We start from the raw sequence: 16,957 nt of genomic DNA, 5'->3' as shown, positions 1-16,957 counted from the left end.
AGACAGCACTGTGTGCTCACGTGCTGACCTCGTGGGTTGGCAGATAGCTAGGTGGGTGTTGCCATCCTCCTGGGCTGTTGCTGGTTAGCAACTGGTAACAAGCACTGGGCTAGAGGGGAGTTTGTGTGCAACCCATGGGTAAGGGTAAGTGGGCAGGAGGTCAAGACTGGGGAGAAATGGCTAAGTTCCAGGGACCGCCCAGGAAAAGCCAACCATATTCTCCTTCCATGGCCAGTGGGTTCCCATAGGGAAACGGACATGAAATCAGTAGTTGGCTGTTTAGCGTAGCACAGTGCCTAATACAGAAACAGCCTCCTATAGACCACTCCTTTATTGCACTGGCACTGAGATGAAGGCTCCAGTGCCAGGCTGCCAGCTGGGAGCACTGATTACGGGTGATGGAAGAGAAAGGATGCTTCTGTCCCTGGCACAAATGACGGGAGCCCCAAAGAATGGATGTTTATGCATAAAATAACCCCCTTGTTTTTGCCTAAATGCTTCCCTCTCTCATTTTGCTCCTACAATCATTTTAGGTAGTGTGGAGACGAAGAATGTGCTCATTTACATGGGAATAAAGAGGGTGCAGAGATTCAGAATTGGCTTGTCACAGGAAGTTATCTGTATCACTAGAGCTCTTTTCCCAAGAGCAAACTATAGATTATTTGCTTGAAATTAATAATGGGTCATCAGCCATTCATTACACATGTAATTAGCCTGGGTAAAAACAGATGCCATTTCAATGTCCTTGACATCAATTTTCTCCACTCCTAGTTATCGGCCCAACCACTACTCTCTGCTTCCCCTTCTCAAGTCTGATAAAACCCCAAGTTCCACAGTAGGAACAGTGGTCAGATTTTTTGGTGGGTTTGATTACATATATTGAACAGGCAATATTAGAATGTTCTCATCCAAAGAGGCAAAGGATAATTTTAAACTACAACTTTGGAAAGTGGTTGCACTCATCCTGTATTCCAAACCCCACTCTCCGATAATGGCGAAGGAAAAAAGTCATGAGCCCCCAAGTGGGAAGCAGGAAGAATTGCAGGAGAGTTTCAAGTGATTGTTAATGGGAATCCCTCCTGAGCTGTCTTCCCAACTCTGCCAAGGAGGGGTTGGTTGTCTACAGTAGGAGGATGACAACACAGAACTTCCATGCTGCTCTTAAGAACTGAACTCCTACCCGAACCATGAAAGTGGAACCTTAAAGAGCAGCCAGCACAAAAAGCAAAAATGTCTTTGGTCATCCAGGTCCTGCCCATATCTAGAGAGAAGCCCTGGGGGTGAAGTGAAACTCCTCCAAAGGAGGCTCAGGTTCGTCAAACCTAAGGGATCACAGGCATCCAAAGCTCACTCCAGCCAGCAAGTGCCCTGAGGAGCTCAGATGGACAAGGGGGAAGATGACTGCTACTGACCTGTTAGTACCTGCCTAACAAGGAAAGTTGGGGAAGGGCTCTAAGATCCAGTGGTGAAGCCCAATAATCCCAACTAGCAACTAGCCTGCTTGGACCACTGGGGCAGACAGAGCAATCTCTAAGACCCTGAGGTCCACAAAAGTAGAAATCTCATTTGCCACTGTACCTCTCATGTCTAGCATCACAACTAGCACATAGCAGGTGCTCAATAAATATATGTCAAATAAAATGAACAAACACTATGAGCATGGCTAATGGTACTGAAGGAAGAAGAGCTCAGGGAAGAGCTCTCTCACAGCAGGTAGGGGGACTCATCCTTCAGAAGATTCTTTTATTAAAATTGGGTAACATCAATAAGGGGACAGTACAAAAAAAATTTTGGTCCATGAAAAAAACATAATAATTCAGTTAATAAAAACAGTTCTCAACAGGGACACTGTGGAAGTACTGAGCTTCCTTCTCATGGTTCCAGCCAGGAGGCAGGCCAGGGCTCAGCGGCCCCAAGGTTGTCCAGTGTCAACCTTTCAAGGGATGGAAAATGGTGGGAAGGGGAAGATGGGAAGAAAATTCTGCTGTCCCCAGTGTAGAACAGGCAGGGATTTGGGGGTGGGGGTGTGCTCGCAGGAGCCTGAGGAGGGGGTGGGGAAGCAGGGGCTTTGTCAGTTCTGTGGGTTTAGAGCCCATGCTGAACGGAATTCCCCCTCTGTGCCCAGCTGTCTCCCACCCTTGCTGTGTTGAGTCTGCGAGCCTGGGATATGCTAACTCGGGGGTGATACAACCTGGAAGAATGTAAGGCTCTCCTGGAAAGATGCAAAAACCATCTCAGTTCCAAGGGGCCAAGATCACAAGGTCCTGCTGCTACCTGAGGGGTCTGAAGCTTTGAGGGCGGGGGCTGGGGAGTCACAATCCTGTGAGGCAGGGAGAGGGAAGAGTCACAAACCCAACTCAGCGCTATTCTCCAGCCCTAGGCGCTTTCACTCCTCAGTGCCCTAAGTCACCAGTAGGTGTCAACTGGGCAGGCAAGGGACAGGAAGACAGGGATGGCCCAGGGCTTTTTACCCGTTTGGTTTTAGGCCTGTTTCTCCATTAAGGGATGGGGAGACAGGATGGAGTGAATGAATGAGTCACATCTCCAAACAACAGCAGGAAGGAACAGCCTCTGCTGGCAGTGACAGTTCCCCAGATGAGAACTCTGGGGCTCTGAAAGGGAAAGGCAAGATTCCCCCACCCAAATGCCTGGGGTTAGGGCAGATCTGAGGGAATCACAAAGGACAGTCACAGGGAGTGTCTGGGAGGGAGCGAAAGTTAAAGAACAAACTCCAATACTGATGTGGACCCCAACTAAGGAGTGAGAAAAGCACTGAGAGAGCAGGCCAACCCAGAGGGCTGGGGACTGACCTGGGGCCCCGTGGAGCCCAAGAACCAGGGTTTCTTTAGTGCTACAGGGCAACAAGTGAAGGGAGAGTTTGCTCCAAACCTGTGGAGGGAAGGAAGGAAATTGGATTCTGTTACCAGGAGAGTCAAGATCAACTAGCTTAGAGTGCCCCCAGGCCTGAGTCTTGGAGAAGGGGCTAAAACTCCCAACTCCTGGGTCTCTGAAGGGCAGGATCAGTGTAGCTGGTCCCCTCAAAGACCACCTGGCCTTAGGCCCAATCCATTCTGAGCACTCATTACCACTACAGGTTCTCTCTCTAACACTATCTAGAGGTCTTATGTAGACCAGGGGAGGATAGAGGCACATGGGAACTTTGTGGGGCAAAGGGAAGCTGGGGGTAGGAAGGGATGGGGTGAGAGAAGAGGATAAAAGGTGTCTTATGAGACAGAAATGTGAGACCCTCTTCATTCTGATGTTGTCCTTGAACCAACAGCATCCCCTGGAACGCCCCAAGCAAGACCAAGGCAGGTGCTATGAGGCAGGCAGCACAGGGCCCAAATCAAGAATCGGTGCAGCCGAATCAGGGCTGTGGGAGAGGCCCTATGTATTCCGGATTCCCAGGGCTTGCTCTAATTCTTGTCGTCTCTGCTGAACCTAAGGAGAAAATAGTGAAGGGAGTGGAAGATGAGACAAACCAGAAGTTGGTATTTAACACTACTGACCCCCATCAGGGGTGAAGACCCCGTGTCTTTTGTCAATTTCCCCCGTGCACCTCCGGTACTTACCTTGGAGTAGAAATACCGGCATACGGCCTCCTGAGCCCAGGGCTGGAAGTAGAACTCAGCTCGGCGCTCCTCCTCTGGGTTACCCACCACATCAGTCATTGTCTGAGGGAAATGGAGATGCACGGTGGGGGAAGAGAGAGAAAAGGCTTGTTTCTTTCCTTCACACCCATTATTGCGTAAATTGTATCCCCCCAAAAAATGCTGAAGTCCTAACCCCCTAGTACCTGTGAATGTGACCTTATTTGTATAGGGTCTCTGCAGATGATCAAGTTAACATGAGGTCATTAGGGTGGGCCCTAATCCAATATGACTGGTCCCCTTATAAGGAGGGGAAATTTGGACAGACACGTACAGAAGAAGAGACAACACGAAGTCACAAGGAGACCACCACCTACAAACCAAGGAACGCCTGAGGTACGAGAAGTTGAGACATGCACAGAACAGAGTCTCCCTCCCAGCTCGCAGAAAGAAGCAGCGCTGCCCACACTGATTTTGGACTTCCAGCCTCCACAAATGTGAGACAAGCCTGTTGTTTAAGCTGCCCAGTTTATGGTAGTTTGCTACAGCAGCCTCAGCAAAATGATACAACAGCCAGTCACTCCTACAATCAGCAAGTTGCTGCCTTGTTCTGAGATCTTTCCTGGCACCCCCTTTCCCTTGCTCCTCTGCTCCGTCTGACTAGTCACAGGAGGGGTGAGAACTGATGGGTATACACTTTGTGCCCATTCCTATCTTACTGCCTGAGCTTACTGTGCTTCCCTATCTGGGAAATGTCTTCAAATCCCAAATTTTCCATGAAGCCTTAGAGATTCCAGCCTTGCTATCTCCCTTCTCTGAATTATCTTATTGGTCCTGGTCAGTCTGATAATGTCTTTTTTTTGAGACAGAGTCTCACTCTTGTCAGCCAGGCTGGAGTCCAAGTGGCACAATCTCAGTTCACTGCAGCCTCTGCCTCCCAGGTAGCTGGGATTACAGGCAAATGCCACCACGCCCAGCGGATTTTTGTATTTTAGTAGAGATGGGGTTTCACCACATTGGTCAGGCTGGTCTCAAACTCCTGATTTCAGGTCATTTGCCTTCCTCAGCCTCCTAAAGTGCTGGGATTACAGGCATGAGCCACTGTGCCCAGCCATTATCAGTCCCTCCACTGATAATGTCTTATATGGTTTACTACTTTTTATCATACTAGTTTCTTTTTTTTTTTTTTTTGAGATGGAGTTTCCCTCTTGTTGCCTAGGCTGGAGTGCAATGGCACGATCTCAGCTCACTGCAACCTCCGTCTCCCTGGTTCAAGTGATTCTCCTGCCTCAGCCTCCTGAGTAGCTGGGATTACAGGCACCTGCCACTTCACCCAGCTAATTTTGTATTTTTAGTACAGATGGGGTTTCACCATGTTGGCCAGGCTGTTCTCAAACTCTCTACCTCAGGTGATCCACTCGCCTCGGCCTCCCAAAGTGCTGGGATTACAGGAGTGAGCCACCATGCCCAGCCACCTAGTTTCTTTTTTTTGAGATGGAGTCTTGCTCTGTCACCCAGGCTGGATTGCAGTGGCACGATCTCAGCTCACTGCAACCTCTGCCTCCCGGGTTGAAGCAATTCTCCTGTCTTAGCCTCACAAGTAGCTGGGTTTACAGGCATGCACCACCATGCCTACTAAATTTTTGTATTTTTAGTGGAGATGGGGTTTCACCATGTTGGACAGGCTGGTCTCAAACTCCTGACACCTCAAGTGATCCGTCAGCCTCGGCCTCGCAAAGTGAGGTTACAGGCGTGAGCCACCACGCCCAGCCATACTAGCCTAGTTTCTTCAGACAGAATGTACGCTGCTTTGAAAGCAGAGATCAGGTCTTCCACTCTGTATCCCTGACAAGATGAAGCAGAGTGACAAAGTACGTACTAAATTAACACTTGATGGCTCTGCCCCCATTTCCCTACTTAATTGCAAAATGGACCCTGGAACGTGCTAAAGAAAAATCTGGCCCCTCATTCCTTACTCTGGCTCTCCTACCAGCTGCTACATATAAAAAGCAGCTGTGTGCCTCACTGACCTAAGTCCCTTTAGACCTCTCCTAGTTTTGTTTTGTTTTGTTGTTTGTTTTGAGACATACTCCGCCTCCCAGATTCAAACGATTCTCCTGCTTCAGCCTCCCGAGTAGCTGGGACTACAGGCGCATGCCACCACGCCTGGCTAATTTTTTGTATTTTTAGCGGAGACAGGGTTTCACCGTGTTAGCCAGGCTCTCCTAGGTTCTTTACCTTGAGGTCCCTGCACTGGGACTGAAGCCAGTCATTGATGAAACCCTGAGGGTCTCTGGCAAAGCTCAGCATGAACTCCCGCTGAGTCTTCAGTTGGTTGATGGTTTCTATTGTCTCATGGATCTGAAAGGAAAAACGCAGCTCGTACCATTTTCAAACTAGAAAAATGAGAAGTTAAATAGCAGGTGGTACCTGACAACTCCACATGCCACTCCCAACCTAGGCACAGTGCTGCCCAGAGCTGGCACCACCATACAGAGCTCCAACTGCTCCGACCCTTGGCATTCTTTCAGCAGGTAATTTGCCCTCGTCTCTGTCTCTCTGTATCCCCTTGCATGGAAAGTTTTCCTTTAGGTCTCCTCAATGCCCACCATGAGCAAGGCTACACGATGAATACTTATTCCACAGCACAAGTAAGTCCAAAAGTGCTCTCAGGAAGAAAAGGACTGGCATATGGGACTGCCTCAAAAGCTCGCATCTCTGGGTTTTGTTTTCAAGTCTCTTCTCATTCTACATACTCCTCTCGGTAATTTCTTTGACTTGTATGTCTTCCATTACCAATGACAGGGTAATGAATCCCCAGTCTACAGCCCAGAGTCCATTTTATAAATTCCAACTAATCCAACTGCTTAAACTTGACATCTCTAAAACTAAATTCACTACCCTTTCTCCAATACCTGCTCCTCCTCCCCTCTTCCCAGTCATAGCTAATACTACCGTCTACCCAAGCTAGAGACCTGGGAGTCATCCTAACAGTTCCTTCTCCCTCACCCCTCACTCTAATCCAACCAGTGGCCAAATTCCTTCAATTCCACTTTGACATCTCTCAAATCTATCTACTTACCTCCATGCTCACTGTCGGGACTGTAAATTTGGGGCCTCAACACATCTCATATGGATTACTGCACCAGTCTCCTAACTGGGCTTCCTGCCTCCAGCCCTGCCCTCTGACAAATTATTCTCCACCTTCCTCCAATGATCATTCTACATACAAATAGCATCAGTCCCTCCACTGGTAATGATCTCTCAACCAGCTGCCATACACAGTCGTCAGGATAAAACATAAACCAGTTTTCTCTGAATCAAAGCTTCTTCATGACTAGGTATCTGGCTCTCTATCTAGCTTGTCTTCCCAAAGCATCCTGTCCCTGGCACCCTATGCTGCCTCTAGCACACTAAACAGCCTGTATTTCTTGAAGACACCAGGCGCTCTCTCTCCTCTGTGGACCTTTACGTGCCCTATTTCCTCTTTCTGGAATGTCTTCTGCCTCCTATACCCCCCCTAACACCACTATCCTTTTTGCCCTTTCATTAACACCCACTTTGTCCTTCAAGATTTAGTTGAGACATCAACTCTTCCAGGAAAGCCTCCCTTTCTCCTTCGTGTTTCCAAAGAACTGTTGGCTTTATTTGCAAGAACTGTGTCTAATAATAACGATAACAATAATAGTAGCAGGAGTTACCACTTGTTGTTCTTGTGTGCCAGATACGGACTCATGTCTTTACATACAATTCCTCATTTAATCATCATAGCAACCTGATTAAAATAGGTACTATGGGCTGGGCTTAAAATAGGTACTATGGCTCATGCCTATAATACCAGTACTTTGGGAGGCTGAGGTGGGCAGATCATTTGAGGTCAGGAGTTGGAGACCAGCCTGGCCAACATGGTGAAACCCCGTCTCTACAAAAATACAAAAATTAGCTGGGTGTGGTGGTGGGTGCCCGTAATCCCAAATACTTGGGAGGCTGAGGTGGGACAATCATTTGAACCCAGGGAGTGGAGGTTCCAGTGAGGCGGGATTGCACCACTGCACTCCAGCCTAGGCAACAGAGCGAGATTCCTTCTGGGAAAAAAAAATAGGTACTATGGTCTCTATTCTACAAATCAGAAACCGATGCTCAGTGCTATTAAGAGTATCCCCAGAATCAGAATTCATTTGAGTCTGGCTCAAACCAGTACCAAGCACAGTACCTGACATATACTGGGTATCACCATATTTTGAATGAATACTAAGAATCAAAAGGAGGCCTTGAAACTGTGATGGGGGTTGGTGGTACCCAACTATCGAGGGCACAGACCCCTACCTTGTTGTCTAGAGTAGCGATCTCCTGTTGGCTGGCAGTGGACAGCAGAAAAGAATTCATCTGGGTCTTCAAGGTGTCATCCACTTCAACATCAATGTCATAACAAGCTGTCTTTTTCTGGTCATTCGGGTCAACACTAGACAGGAAACCAAAAGGGCTTGGTAAAGAGCTTGTCCTTGCCCCCTAAGACCTAATTACACAGGGTCAAAAAGAAGGCCCAGGATGAAGAGAAAGGTGGCTAACTGCAAAAGGGGGCTAACTCCAACTTTTGGGTGTAACAGAAATGTTTATTGTGGCAGCTATGTGGCATACACATCTATCAAAGTCTTCAAACCACACTTTCAATTGGTATAATTTGTTATATATAAATTATACTTCAATAGAGTTGATTTCTTTAAAAAGTCAATGGTAAACATTCAAGCAGTACAAAAGGTATCCAGTGAAAAGTGTTTCCTTCCTCTTTAGAGGAAATCACTACCATAGCAGGAAATCGCTGCTATCTTTCTCCCTTTAAAAAAAATTTTGGCAGCCAGGCGTGGTGGCTCACGCCTGTAAGCCCAGCACTTTGGGAGGCCGAGATGGGTGATCACCTGAGGTCAGGAGTCCGAGACCAGCCTGGCCAACATGGTGAAACCCCTTCTCTACTAAAAAATTAGCCAGGTGTGGTAGCTCGCACCTGTAGTCCCAGCTACTCGGGAAGCTGACACAGGAGACTCTCTTGAACCTGGGAGGCAGAGGGTAGGGAGCCAAGTTCGTGCCACTACATTCCAGCCTGGGTGACAGAGTAAGACTATCTAAAAAAAAAATTTTTTTTTAGTGGGCCATGGTGGCTCAGGCGTGTAATCCTAACACTTTGGGAGGCTGAGGTGAGAGGACTGCTTAAGCCCATGAGTTCAAGACGAGCCTACACCACACAGTAAGACCCCTGGTTCTACAAAACATTTCAAAATAATTCCTGGGCATGGTGGCACACACCTGTGGTCCCAACTACTCAGGAGGTTGAGGTGGGAGGATCACTTGAGCTCAGGAGGTTGAGGATGCAGTGAGTCGTGATTACACCACTGCATTCCAGCCTGGGCAAGAGAGAGACTCTGTCTCAAAAAAAAAAAAAATAGTAATTTTTAAAACTTTTTTGGCTAGGTGTGGTGGCTCATGCCTATAATCCCAGCACTGTAGGAGGCCAACGCAGGCAGATCACTCAAGGCCAGGAGTTCAAGACCAGCGTGACCAACATGGTGAAACCCCATCTCTACTAAAAATACAAAATTTGCCAGCATGGTGGCACATGCCTGTAATTACAACTACTTACACGAGAATCGCTTGTACCTAAGAGGCAACGGTTGCAGTGAGCCAAGATCGTGCCACTGCACTCCAGCCTGGGTGACAGAGTGAGAGTCTTTATATTTAAACAAACAAACCTGTTTTCATTGTGTCAGAGACAGGATTTTGCTACTTTGCCCAGGCTGGATTCAAACTCTGGGGCTCAAGCAATCCACCCACTTCAGCCTCTGGAGTAGCTGGGTCTACAAGGAACATGCTACTGTGCCTGGCTTTCTCCCTTTTAAACTAAAATTGACCCCAGAATGAAAGTCAAACACAAAATTTAAAGTGGTCTAACTTTAAGCATAGGAATACAGGACAGACTAACTTCTACTGACCTAATTTATAGGTTGAGGAGTTACTACTAGTGATGGTTCAGGGTCTTATCTTTTTTTTTTAATCTTCCTCTCTATCATCTTGGAGGTTCAGGGTCAAAAGAAAAAAAAAACAAACCCTTACTGGAATTAATATTGAGTAAAGGAAGGAAGGCAAGGAGACTATATCCAACTACAGAGACATGCTGCTTTGAGAAGAAATGACTTTTTTTCACTCCCTATCTGCCTAGAGGTGCCTTCCTCTCCATCTTCTAAACAAAAGAGTGAATAGAAGTAATGTAATTGGAGGCTCAGACTTGAATGCTGAACCATCCAGAGAAAAGATGGGCCCTGAGCCCTTCTATCAGTGAAGACCTGGTAAATGTTTAACAACTGATCTTCCAAAGGAGGGCAGGAAGAAGAGCCTGGGTGTGTGGCATTTGCTGATCTCTGGGGCTTAAATATTCTGATTTCAAGCTACCAACATCACATTACTGTTCAGAGTTGGGAAGAGATGTGCGATAACAGATAAACACATTATATCATATTTCCACCAGATAAAAATAGGCAAATATAACAGGCAAATACAATAGGCAAAAATAACCTCAAGAGCACAAATACAATAAAATGTAATAATGAGGAAGTAATACATTTTGAGTATATGTTACCCACTTTTAGTCTAATATATTTAATTATAAGTTTATGTAATTTAATTGTAAATAACAGCTTTGTTTAACAACCTGTTTGCAAAATTCCTGAAAATTTGACAACTGGCTTGTGCAAGTTGGTAGACGGCAGCTCCAGCACAGCACTGCCTCTCACACACAGGCCTACCTGATGACATGATTAATGATGATAGGTTCTGGTGGCATAAGCAAGGCATGGAGCCGCTGAGGGATCTCTGAAAACTTCATACGTTGAGACTCAAAGATCTGTAGCAAAGGGCAGAAGCACCTGAGGTTAGCATTTTGAGTGTAACTAGTAGTCTAATGGATTCTAGTAAAACAATGGATCCATTACTTACCTGCTGCAGGTACTTGTCACAGATGACAAACTCCCGCTCATGAGGATCCTGGAGCTTATGTGTCTTAATATATTGCCACAGTGCTTGGATGATCACTGGACGAGTCTGGGTGTGGATGCCCAGAAGCCGAGCTAGGCGGGGGTCTAATTTAAACTGGGGAGGCTGCAGGGAACCAAAGGGTATAGGGTATGAAGCTAGTTAGCTGGGTCCATATGCAGTAATACATTCAAGCTATTCAACAAACAATGTAGAGCTTTCTCTGGGACAGAAAAATTCTAGAAAGAACTCAGAGATCACTAAGACTCTTATCTCTATGCCAAAGTGGCAAATTATTCACAACTAGACATAAACCCTTTAAGGGGAGACTGCTGACTGGATGTGGCTATGAAAGCTGGACCCCCCTCACACCACCACAGAATACCTGGTAATCCAGCATCAGTAGGACAGTACACCGTACATTCACGTCTCCCGGTCGCTTCACCTGAAAGCCATCGGTCTCCTGGGTAGTGGCGGTCCTGTGCCACTACAGAGAGGAAGATGTCAGGGGGTGCTCTCCCAGAGGAAGAGCTGGGGTGGGAGGGAAGAGCTTCTGTAATGACTGAATATTCAACTTTGATTATTGAGGCTACTGGAGAAGAGTAATAGCAATAGCATGAGGCATTTTTAAAAACTGCATATGGCTTTGGGATTACTGTCTGTGTATAAGTAGATGAACCTTTTAATTCTGTTTGTGGCTACATTTAAATAAGCCTGAATGTCCAGTGATAATTTTATCCACAAAATGGCTAATACACATGTGAACAGTTAACATAACATAACTATCATTTACTGAGTACCATGTGCAAGAATATTCTAAGACATTTACCTGGATTATCACTTTCCAAACATCTATACAAGACAGGCACACTTATACCTATTTTACAGATGAGAAAACTAACGCTCAGCAGAATAAAGTAACTTGCTTAGGTCAAACAGCCAATAAGTGGTGGAGCTGCAATCTGAGCTCTGGTGTGTCTGATTCTACAGTCCACATTCTTAACCACTATACTCTATTGCTATAAAATTAAGTTAAATATATTTACAAATTTCTATTGATTCTATGACTTACTTCCCTTATTAGGTGGTAATAAAGACCTTCCTATGTCTCTTAGTGGTTGAGGTTAAGGGGCTGCAGCTACACTGGCAAAGAAAGGAGCTGGTTAAGTTCACTTGGAGTGCTGGCTGGACTATCATTCTGGTTTTGCCTGTATCCCAAAGACTACTGTTGCTAACATGGGCCTCAAAACGGTGTGCCATGAGACATCTTAATAAAGGATTTTTGGTGAATTGGAATGTAAATCTAAACGGAGCAGAGACCAAGAGGAAGTTCCTGATGGTGACCCTGGCAAGTACTAGTACCCTATCAGTCAATCCCTCTAATTACAGCAACTGCTACCAGGAAAAAGTATGATTGGTGCATGGATAACTACGTATCACCATCATTAGCAAGCAAGATGCAGAGATGGCCTGGCATGTACAAGAGGCCACCAGTAGAATTTCCCTTGAAAGAGGCGGCAGTGACCAGGATAGTAACATTAAAAGATGAGACAAGTTAGATTACAAGAGCCCTTGGTCCTAACTAAACATGCTAGTGCCACCTAGAGGTCAATGTGCAAACTGTATACCTGGAGTAGTACTGTGTACACCCAAAGTGACTACTTTCTATCTCCCGTTCTTAGACATTCAAATATGGCTCCCAAGTCCATCATCCTCCAATCAGAGTCAAAGCCCAGAAGGCAGAACTACTCACTTCTACCAGATGGTTGTCTGGCCCATACAAGTCTTTGTCCAGTTCAATCACCAAGGACTTAAAAAAAGAAGAGAACTTCCTCTTTTGTTTAGTGGCATCATATTTGGACAAGGCTGACTAGAGGAGAAAAAAGAAAAATCATGTTAGAAACAGCCAGAAGAAACTTCCCAAGACAAAATCCTATGAAAAAGGAACCCCAAGAGCAATGGGAAAAAACTTTAAAATATCTTCTGAATATCTCTTAGGAGAGACAGGCAAAGGAGGCATCTGCAGGTATTAAACCAGTCATGGTAGCAACAGAACCCTGAAGAAGCAGCCTAGAACACCTACAGGGTCACTGTTTCACCCCACCTCATTTGCCCAAGGGAAATGAGGCAAGTTAAGCAAACCATTACACATAACTAAGCGAGTTTGAGCAGGGAAAAGTCTGATTCTAGAGGGGAAATGAATCACAGGCAATAAGCAGTCAGAACAAAAACAGCTTTATTTGGACAGAATGACACCACCAGCAGATGGACCAGACCTATATAGAGAAGGAGGTTCTGACACTGAGCCCTGGATCTCCTGCAAAAGTGCATTCCAATTAGCTTGCCTGTGAGCAGCTAAAAATAGAGCCAGAGAATGTAAGGGAATGAGAGAAAGGTGAGCTTCCCCGAGGAGCTTCTGGGGTGGGAAGTTTGGGGGCTATCACCTGTCAGCTGATGCTCCCCAGGAAGCAACAAAGAGCCTGTCAGAGAAATCTATCCCACTTAAACTGCAGGGTGTCTCCAATGAAAGCTGGGAAGATGGAGATACCACAAGGACTCAGAGAGGAAACATGGCCTCAAATTGAGTGCAAACTCACTTGATCAAAAATAAAAAACAAAAAAAACCTAAATAATCTACAAATATGGCTAAATCCAACAGCCAGCAGCACCAAGAGGAAGGTAAACAACAAGTCAGATCCCAGGACAATAAGGTTCTCCAAATGATACCAGTGAGGGCCAAAGGTGTGGGGGCAAAACACAAAGGACTATTGTCTTTTGTGCAGGGAACAGAGCATCCCTCTCCCTACTGCTCCCAAAAGGAGCTGTGAGCACCAGTTAAGCTTCCTGCTGACCAGACAACACTGTTCATTCCCAGCAGCTCCCACCCTAGATGCCAACCATGATGGACCTTGAACTCACATCCTCCAGGAGCCGTCCTTCTACCCGAAGCTCCCAGGAAGCCACCGTCCCTTCCCCATCCTCGGCATCTGACTTAGCCGGATTGAAAGTGTTAGAAATGAAAATTCGCAGCTTCCGTTTTTGCTGAGGAAGGCAGAAACAGGATTGATCGTGGGGCTTCAGTGGTCTGATGTTGAAGACAAGGGTCTCCCCAAACCCCAAAATTACTCCTAATAGACTGGCTTACTGTCTACCCAGTCCCTTGGATGGATGGATAAAGATTCCATTTAGAAGAGGAGTACTAGCCATCAGCCTAAGTACAACTGTATACAGTGGGATGCCAGGTGGACAAAGTCATGCAAGGTGCCAGGTTCCCAAGGTAGCAGAGCAGTTATAGCAAAAACATGGACAAGGGTATATTTCTAGTGCAAGAGACATCAAGAGCCCCTCCCCCTTTGCCATTCTGTTCTTATCCTCCTAATGTAATTCTCAGTTTGTAGGCGGAAGGGAGAGATGCAATTTAAATGCCAAGGAGAGTTGTGCTGTGCCTTTGATTTCTCATGCTAAGCCTGCTGAAGGCTCCTGGGTCCTCTCCTTTGGCTCTCTGCCTAGTGCTTTCCTGTGTTACCTTGATAGGACGTTTCAAGGCCTCTTGGATATCTAGCCGTTTCCTCATGATAGTCTGGTCCAGTTTCCTTTCAAAAGCCAAGAGATCCATGTAGGCCTGGGATTCTGGTACCAGTTCACGAATCTTAGGAACAGAAAAATTAATGTGATCTAGGATGATCATCTCTATACTCAAACTCACCACACTTTCCAGAAGACCTATAGCCTGGACTCACCCTTTGAGGTAGAATTTTGTCAGCCATCTTCTTTTTCTTTGCACTGTTGGGAATACATACCATTATCAGGTTGAGACAGAACTAGTCAGAATGTGAAAATAAGCTGTCAGCATGTCCATTTATAGTAATGCGAAGGGATTGCAAAGCTTCTCTCAAATCAAAGAACCACCACCACCACCACCATCACCACCACCAAGCATTCTCAAGGATCAGTCCTGTAGGACCATCGCTGACAAAGCACCACCACTTCTTGGTTCAGGTACTCCCACCACCTGTGTCCTCCCAGGCCTCCTCCCTCCCTCCCTCTGCCCTAGGATCATCTTACTTGTGGTTTCGATTTTGGACCGCCTGCTGCTGGACCTGCTGGATCTGCTGAGGGGCAGGTCTCTTGCGGGACTGGTCCATCCCTGACTGGGCCAGGCCAGGTCGGACTGAAGGGTTCCCCCCATAGCCAGGAGGTCCCATGGAAGGTCCCTGAGGTGTCATTCGGCTGCCTGGCAGCATACCTGGTCTCTACAGAGGGGAAAGGACCCAGAGATGTCATGGTTTCACCTGCTAAACCCCACCAAGACAGAAAAGCAGGGGATGCCTGAATTATTTGAATGAAGTAAGGTTTAGGGATGGAATGGAGGACAATGAGAGGAGAACCCTTTGCTCCAGTAGTGACTCCATAGAAAAATGGGGTCCAAAAGCTAAGAGAGAGTCAGATTATATTGAAATTCTCCTCAGTCTTATTTTGGATCGGACACATCGGACATCTCGAATTCCACATTTACTCTGCTAACTACCATCTCTTTAGAAGCTGACCTCAATTTGCCAGCTACATCTGTGTTCCTCTAATCACTGGATGGAGCTGCTCAAGCCCCTTTGCACTCCGGCCCTCGTAATGGTATCCCGGACCCACTTCACCCACCCTGGTTCTCCACCGACTCCCCAGGGAAACAATGCCCCTAGGAGCAGGTGGGGACGCTAACTGCCTCCCTCAACCCCCACCCAGAGCCCGAACCCCTCCCAAGGGAGTCCCTCCTACTTCTTCCCCGACCCCTGTCACTCCCAGGTCCCGCTCGGCCCCGCCCCCGGCCCGCGCGCCCCTCCTCCTGCCCCACTCACCGGATAGGCCGCTCCAGGCATCGGGGAGCGGTACAGCCCTTGACCCGGAGCCGGGCCCATTCGCACTGGAGGCCCAGGAGTTCCGCCCGGGCCCAAGGCAGCAGCCGCGCCCGCTCCTCCTGAGGCTCCGGCGCCGCCGCTGGGAGCCACAGACTGGAAACCCGCCCGGGCCGCCATCTTCCCGGAGCCGCCGATGCAGCTGCACAAAGAACCGGAACCGGAACTCCCCCCGCCCCCCGCGCGCCCCCCGAGCTCCTGCCTGTTTCCCCGGCCGGCCGGCCGGCACGGGAGGCTCAGGGCAGCGAGACTGTGGGCTAGAGGGGGGCGACTAGCGGAAAAGGCGTGCTAGCCACGCCCTCCCGCCTTCACGGTCCGGGAGGGAAAACCATAGAGAAGAGCTCTGGGATAGAAAAGCCCCGTGAGCGGGCGCCCCCAGGCCGACGGGAGGAAGACAAGGACCTGGAAAGGGGGACCACAGCCTCAGCCCGTCTCAACCCTGCCCTGACTCTAGCCCTCTGATGAAGAGGGGCTTGGAGTAATAGCTTCTTCTTGACGCATGGCATTAACTTTCCAAAACGCTTTGATTGCTTTTCGTTTCATTTTCTTACTGCTATAACTGTCAGGGGCTGAGGAGGGAAGCGCACAGTTTATTCCATTTTACAAATGGGAAAGCTGAATTCACAGAAGGTGAATGACTTGGCAAAGGTCAACCAGCAAGTTAGCGGTAAAGCCGAAGCCAAGATTCCAGATCTCCTTGCTCATAAGGGGACTCATTCCACAGATAAAGTGCCTCAATAATTACCTCATGTGGGAACTTCAACCTAACTTTGTCTCTGGCCTAACCTGCTTCCAGATTATTTTATTATTATTTTTAGATGACGTCTCTCTCTGTTGCCCAAGCTGGAGTACAGTAATGCGATCTCAGCTCACTGAAATCTCCGCCTCCCGGGCTCAAGTGATCCTCCCACCTCAGCCTCTGGAGTAGCTAGCTGGGACCACAGGCACCATGGTGGTGCACCATGCCAGGCTGTTTTGTATTTTGGTAGAGATGGGGTTTCTCCATGTTGCCCAGGTTGGTCTCGAACTCCTATGCTCAAATGATCCGCTTGCCTCAGCCTCCCCAGATCCTGGAATTACAGGTGTGAGTTATTGTGCTTGGTCTCAGATTGTTTTTTTGAATATTAAAAAATAGTTTCGCTATGTTTTGCAGGCTGGTCTCGAACTCCTGACCTCAAGTGATCTGCCCACCTCAACCTCCCAAAGGGCAGGGATTACAGGTGTGAGCCACCGTGCCAGCCTGCTCTCAGATTTTATAATAAGTTCCAGTTTATCTTGAATTTTGACCCTGCTCTCTCACTAAAGCATCGTTTGTGGTGCTGGGGATTGTTTTGGACCTTTCTTGCCTTTGACTTCTCCCTCTTTCCCTGCCCAGTGATTCAAACCTATCCTGGGTATGACGGTCAGCCGGTCCCATTCCAGAAGGACCACACTCTCCCT

The 16,957-nt window shown here is 47.5% G+C and overlaps 1 protein-coding gene across 2 annotated transcripts; it reads right to left on the bottom strand.

The window, feature by feature from the left end:
• Nucleotides 1-1,658: 1,658 nt before the first annotated feature.
• Nucleotides 1,659-15,665, bottom strand: SMARCD1 (SWI/SNF related, matrix associated, actin dependent regulator of chromatin, subfamily d, member 1). 2 transcript variants are annotated; one of them, XM_012441313.2, is made up of 13 exons: nt 15,461-15,665; nt 14,676-14,863; nt 14,351-14,393; nt 14,137-14,259; nt 13,530-13,652; nt 12,364-12,480; nt 10,996-11,097; nt 10,575-10,736; nt 10,385-10,482; nt 7,917-8,052; nt 5,829-5,951; nt 3,573-3,674; nt 1,659-3,441 (listed from the first exon to the last, which is right to left on the bottom strand). In XM_012441313.2, exons 1-13 carry the CDS (start codon nt 15,635-15,637, stop codon nt 3,388-3,390), a joined length of 1,548 nt encoding a protein of 515 aa, XP_012296736.1. In that variant the 5' UTR covers nt 15,638-15,665; the 3' UTR covers nt 1,659-3,387. The 2 variants fall into 2 exon arrangements, with proteins under 2 accessions (XP_012296736.1, XP_012296737.2); XM_012441314.2 differs by lacking the exon at nt 13,530-13,652 and having other exon boundaries at nt 15,461-15,559.
• Between the last annotated feature and the right edge of the window lie 1,292 nt (nt 15,666-16,957).

Source organism: Aotus nancymaae, unplaced genomic scaffold, assembly GCF_030222135.1.
Source record: "Aotus nancymaae isolate 86718 unplaced genomic scaffold, 86718_ANA_hifiasm-v0.15.2.pri h1tg000016l, whole genome shotgun sequence".
Classification (NCBI taxonomy): domain Eukaryota; kingdom Metazoa; phylum Chordata; class Mammalia; order Primates; family Aotidae; genus Aotus; species Aotus nancymaae.
Note: the sequence above shows the minus strand (reverse complement) of the source record. Positions and strands in the feature narration are given on the sequence as shown.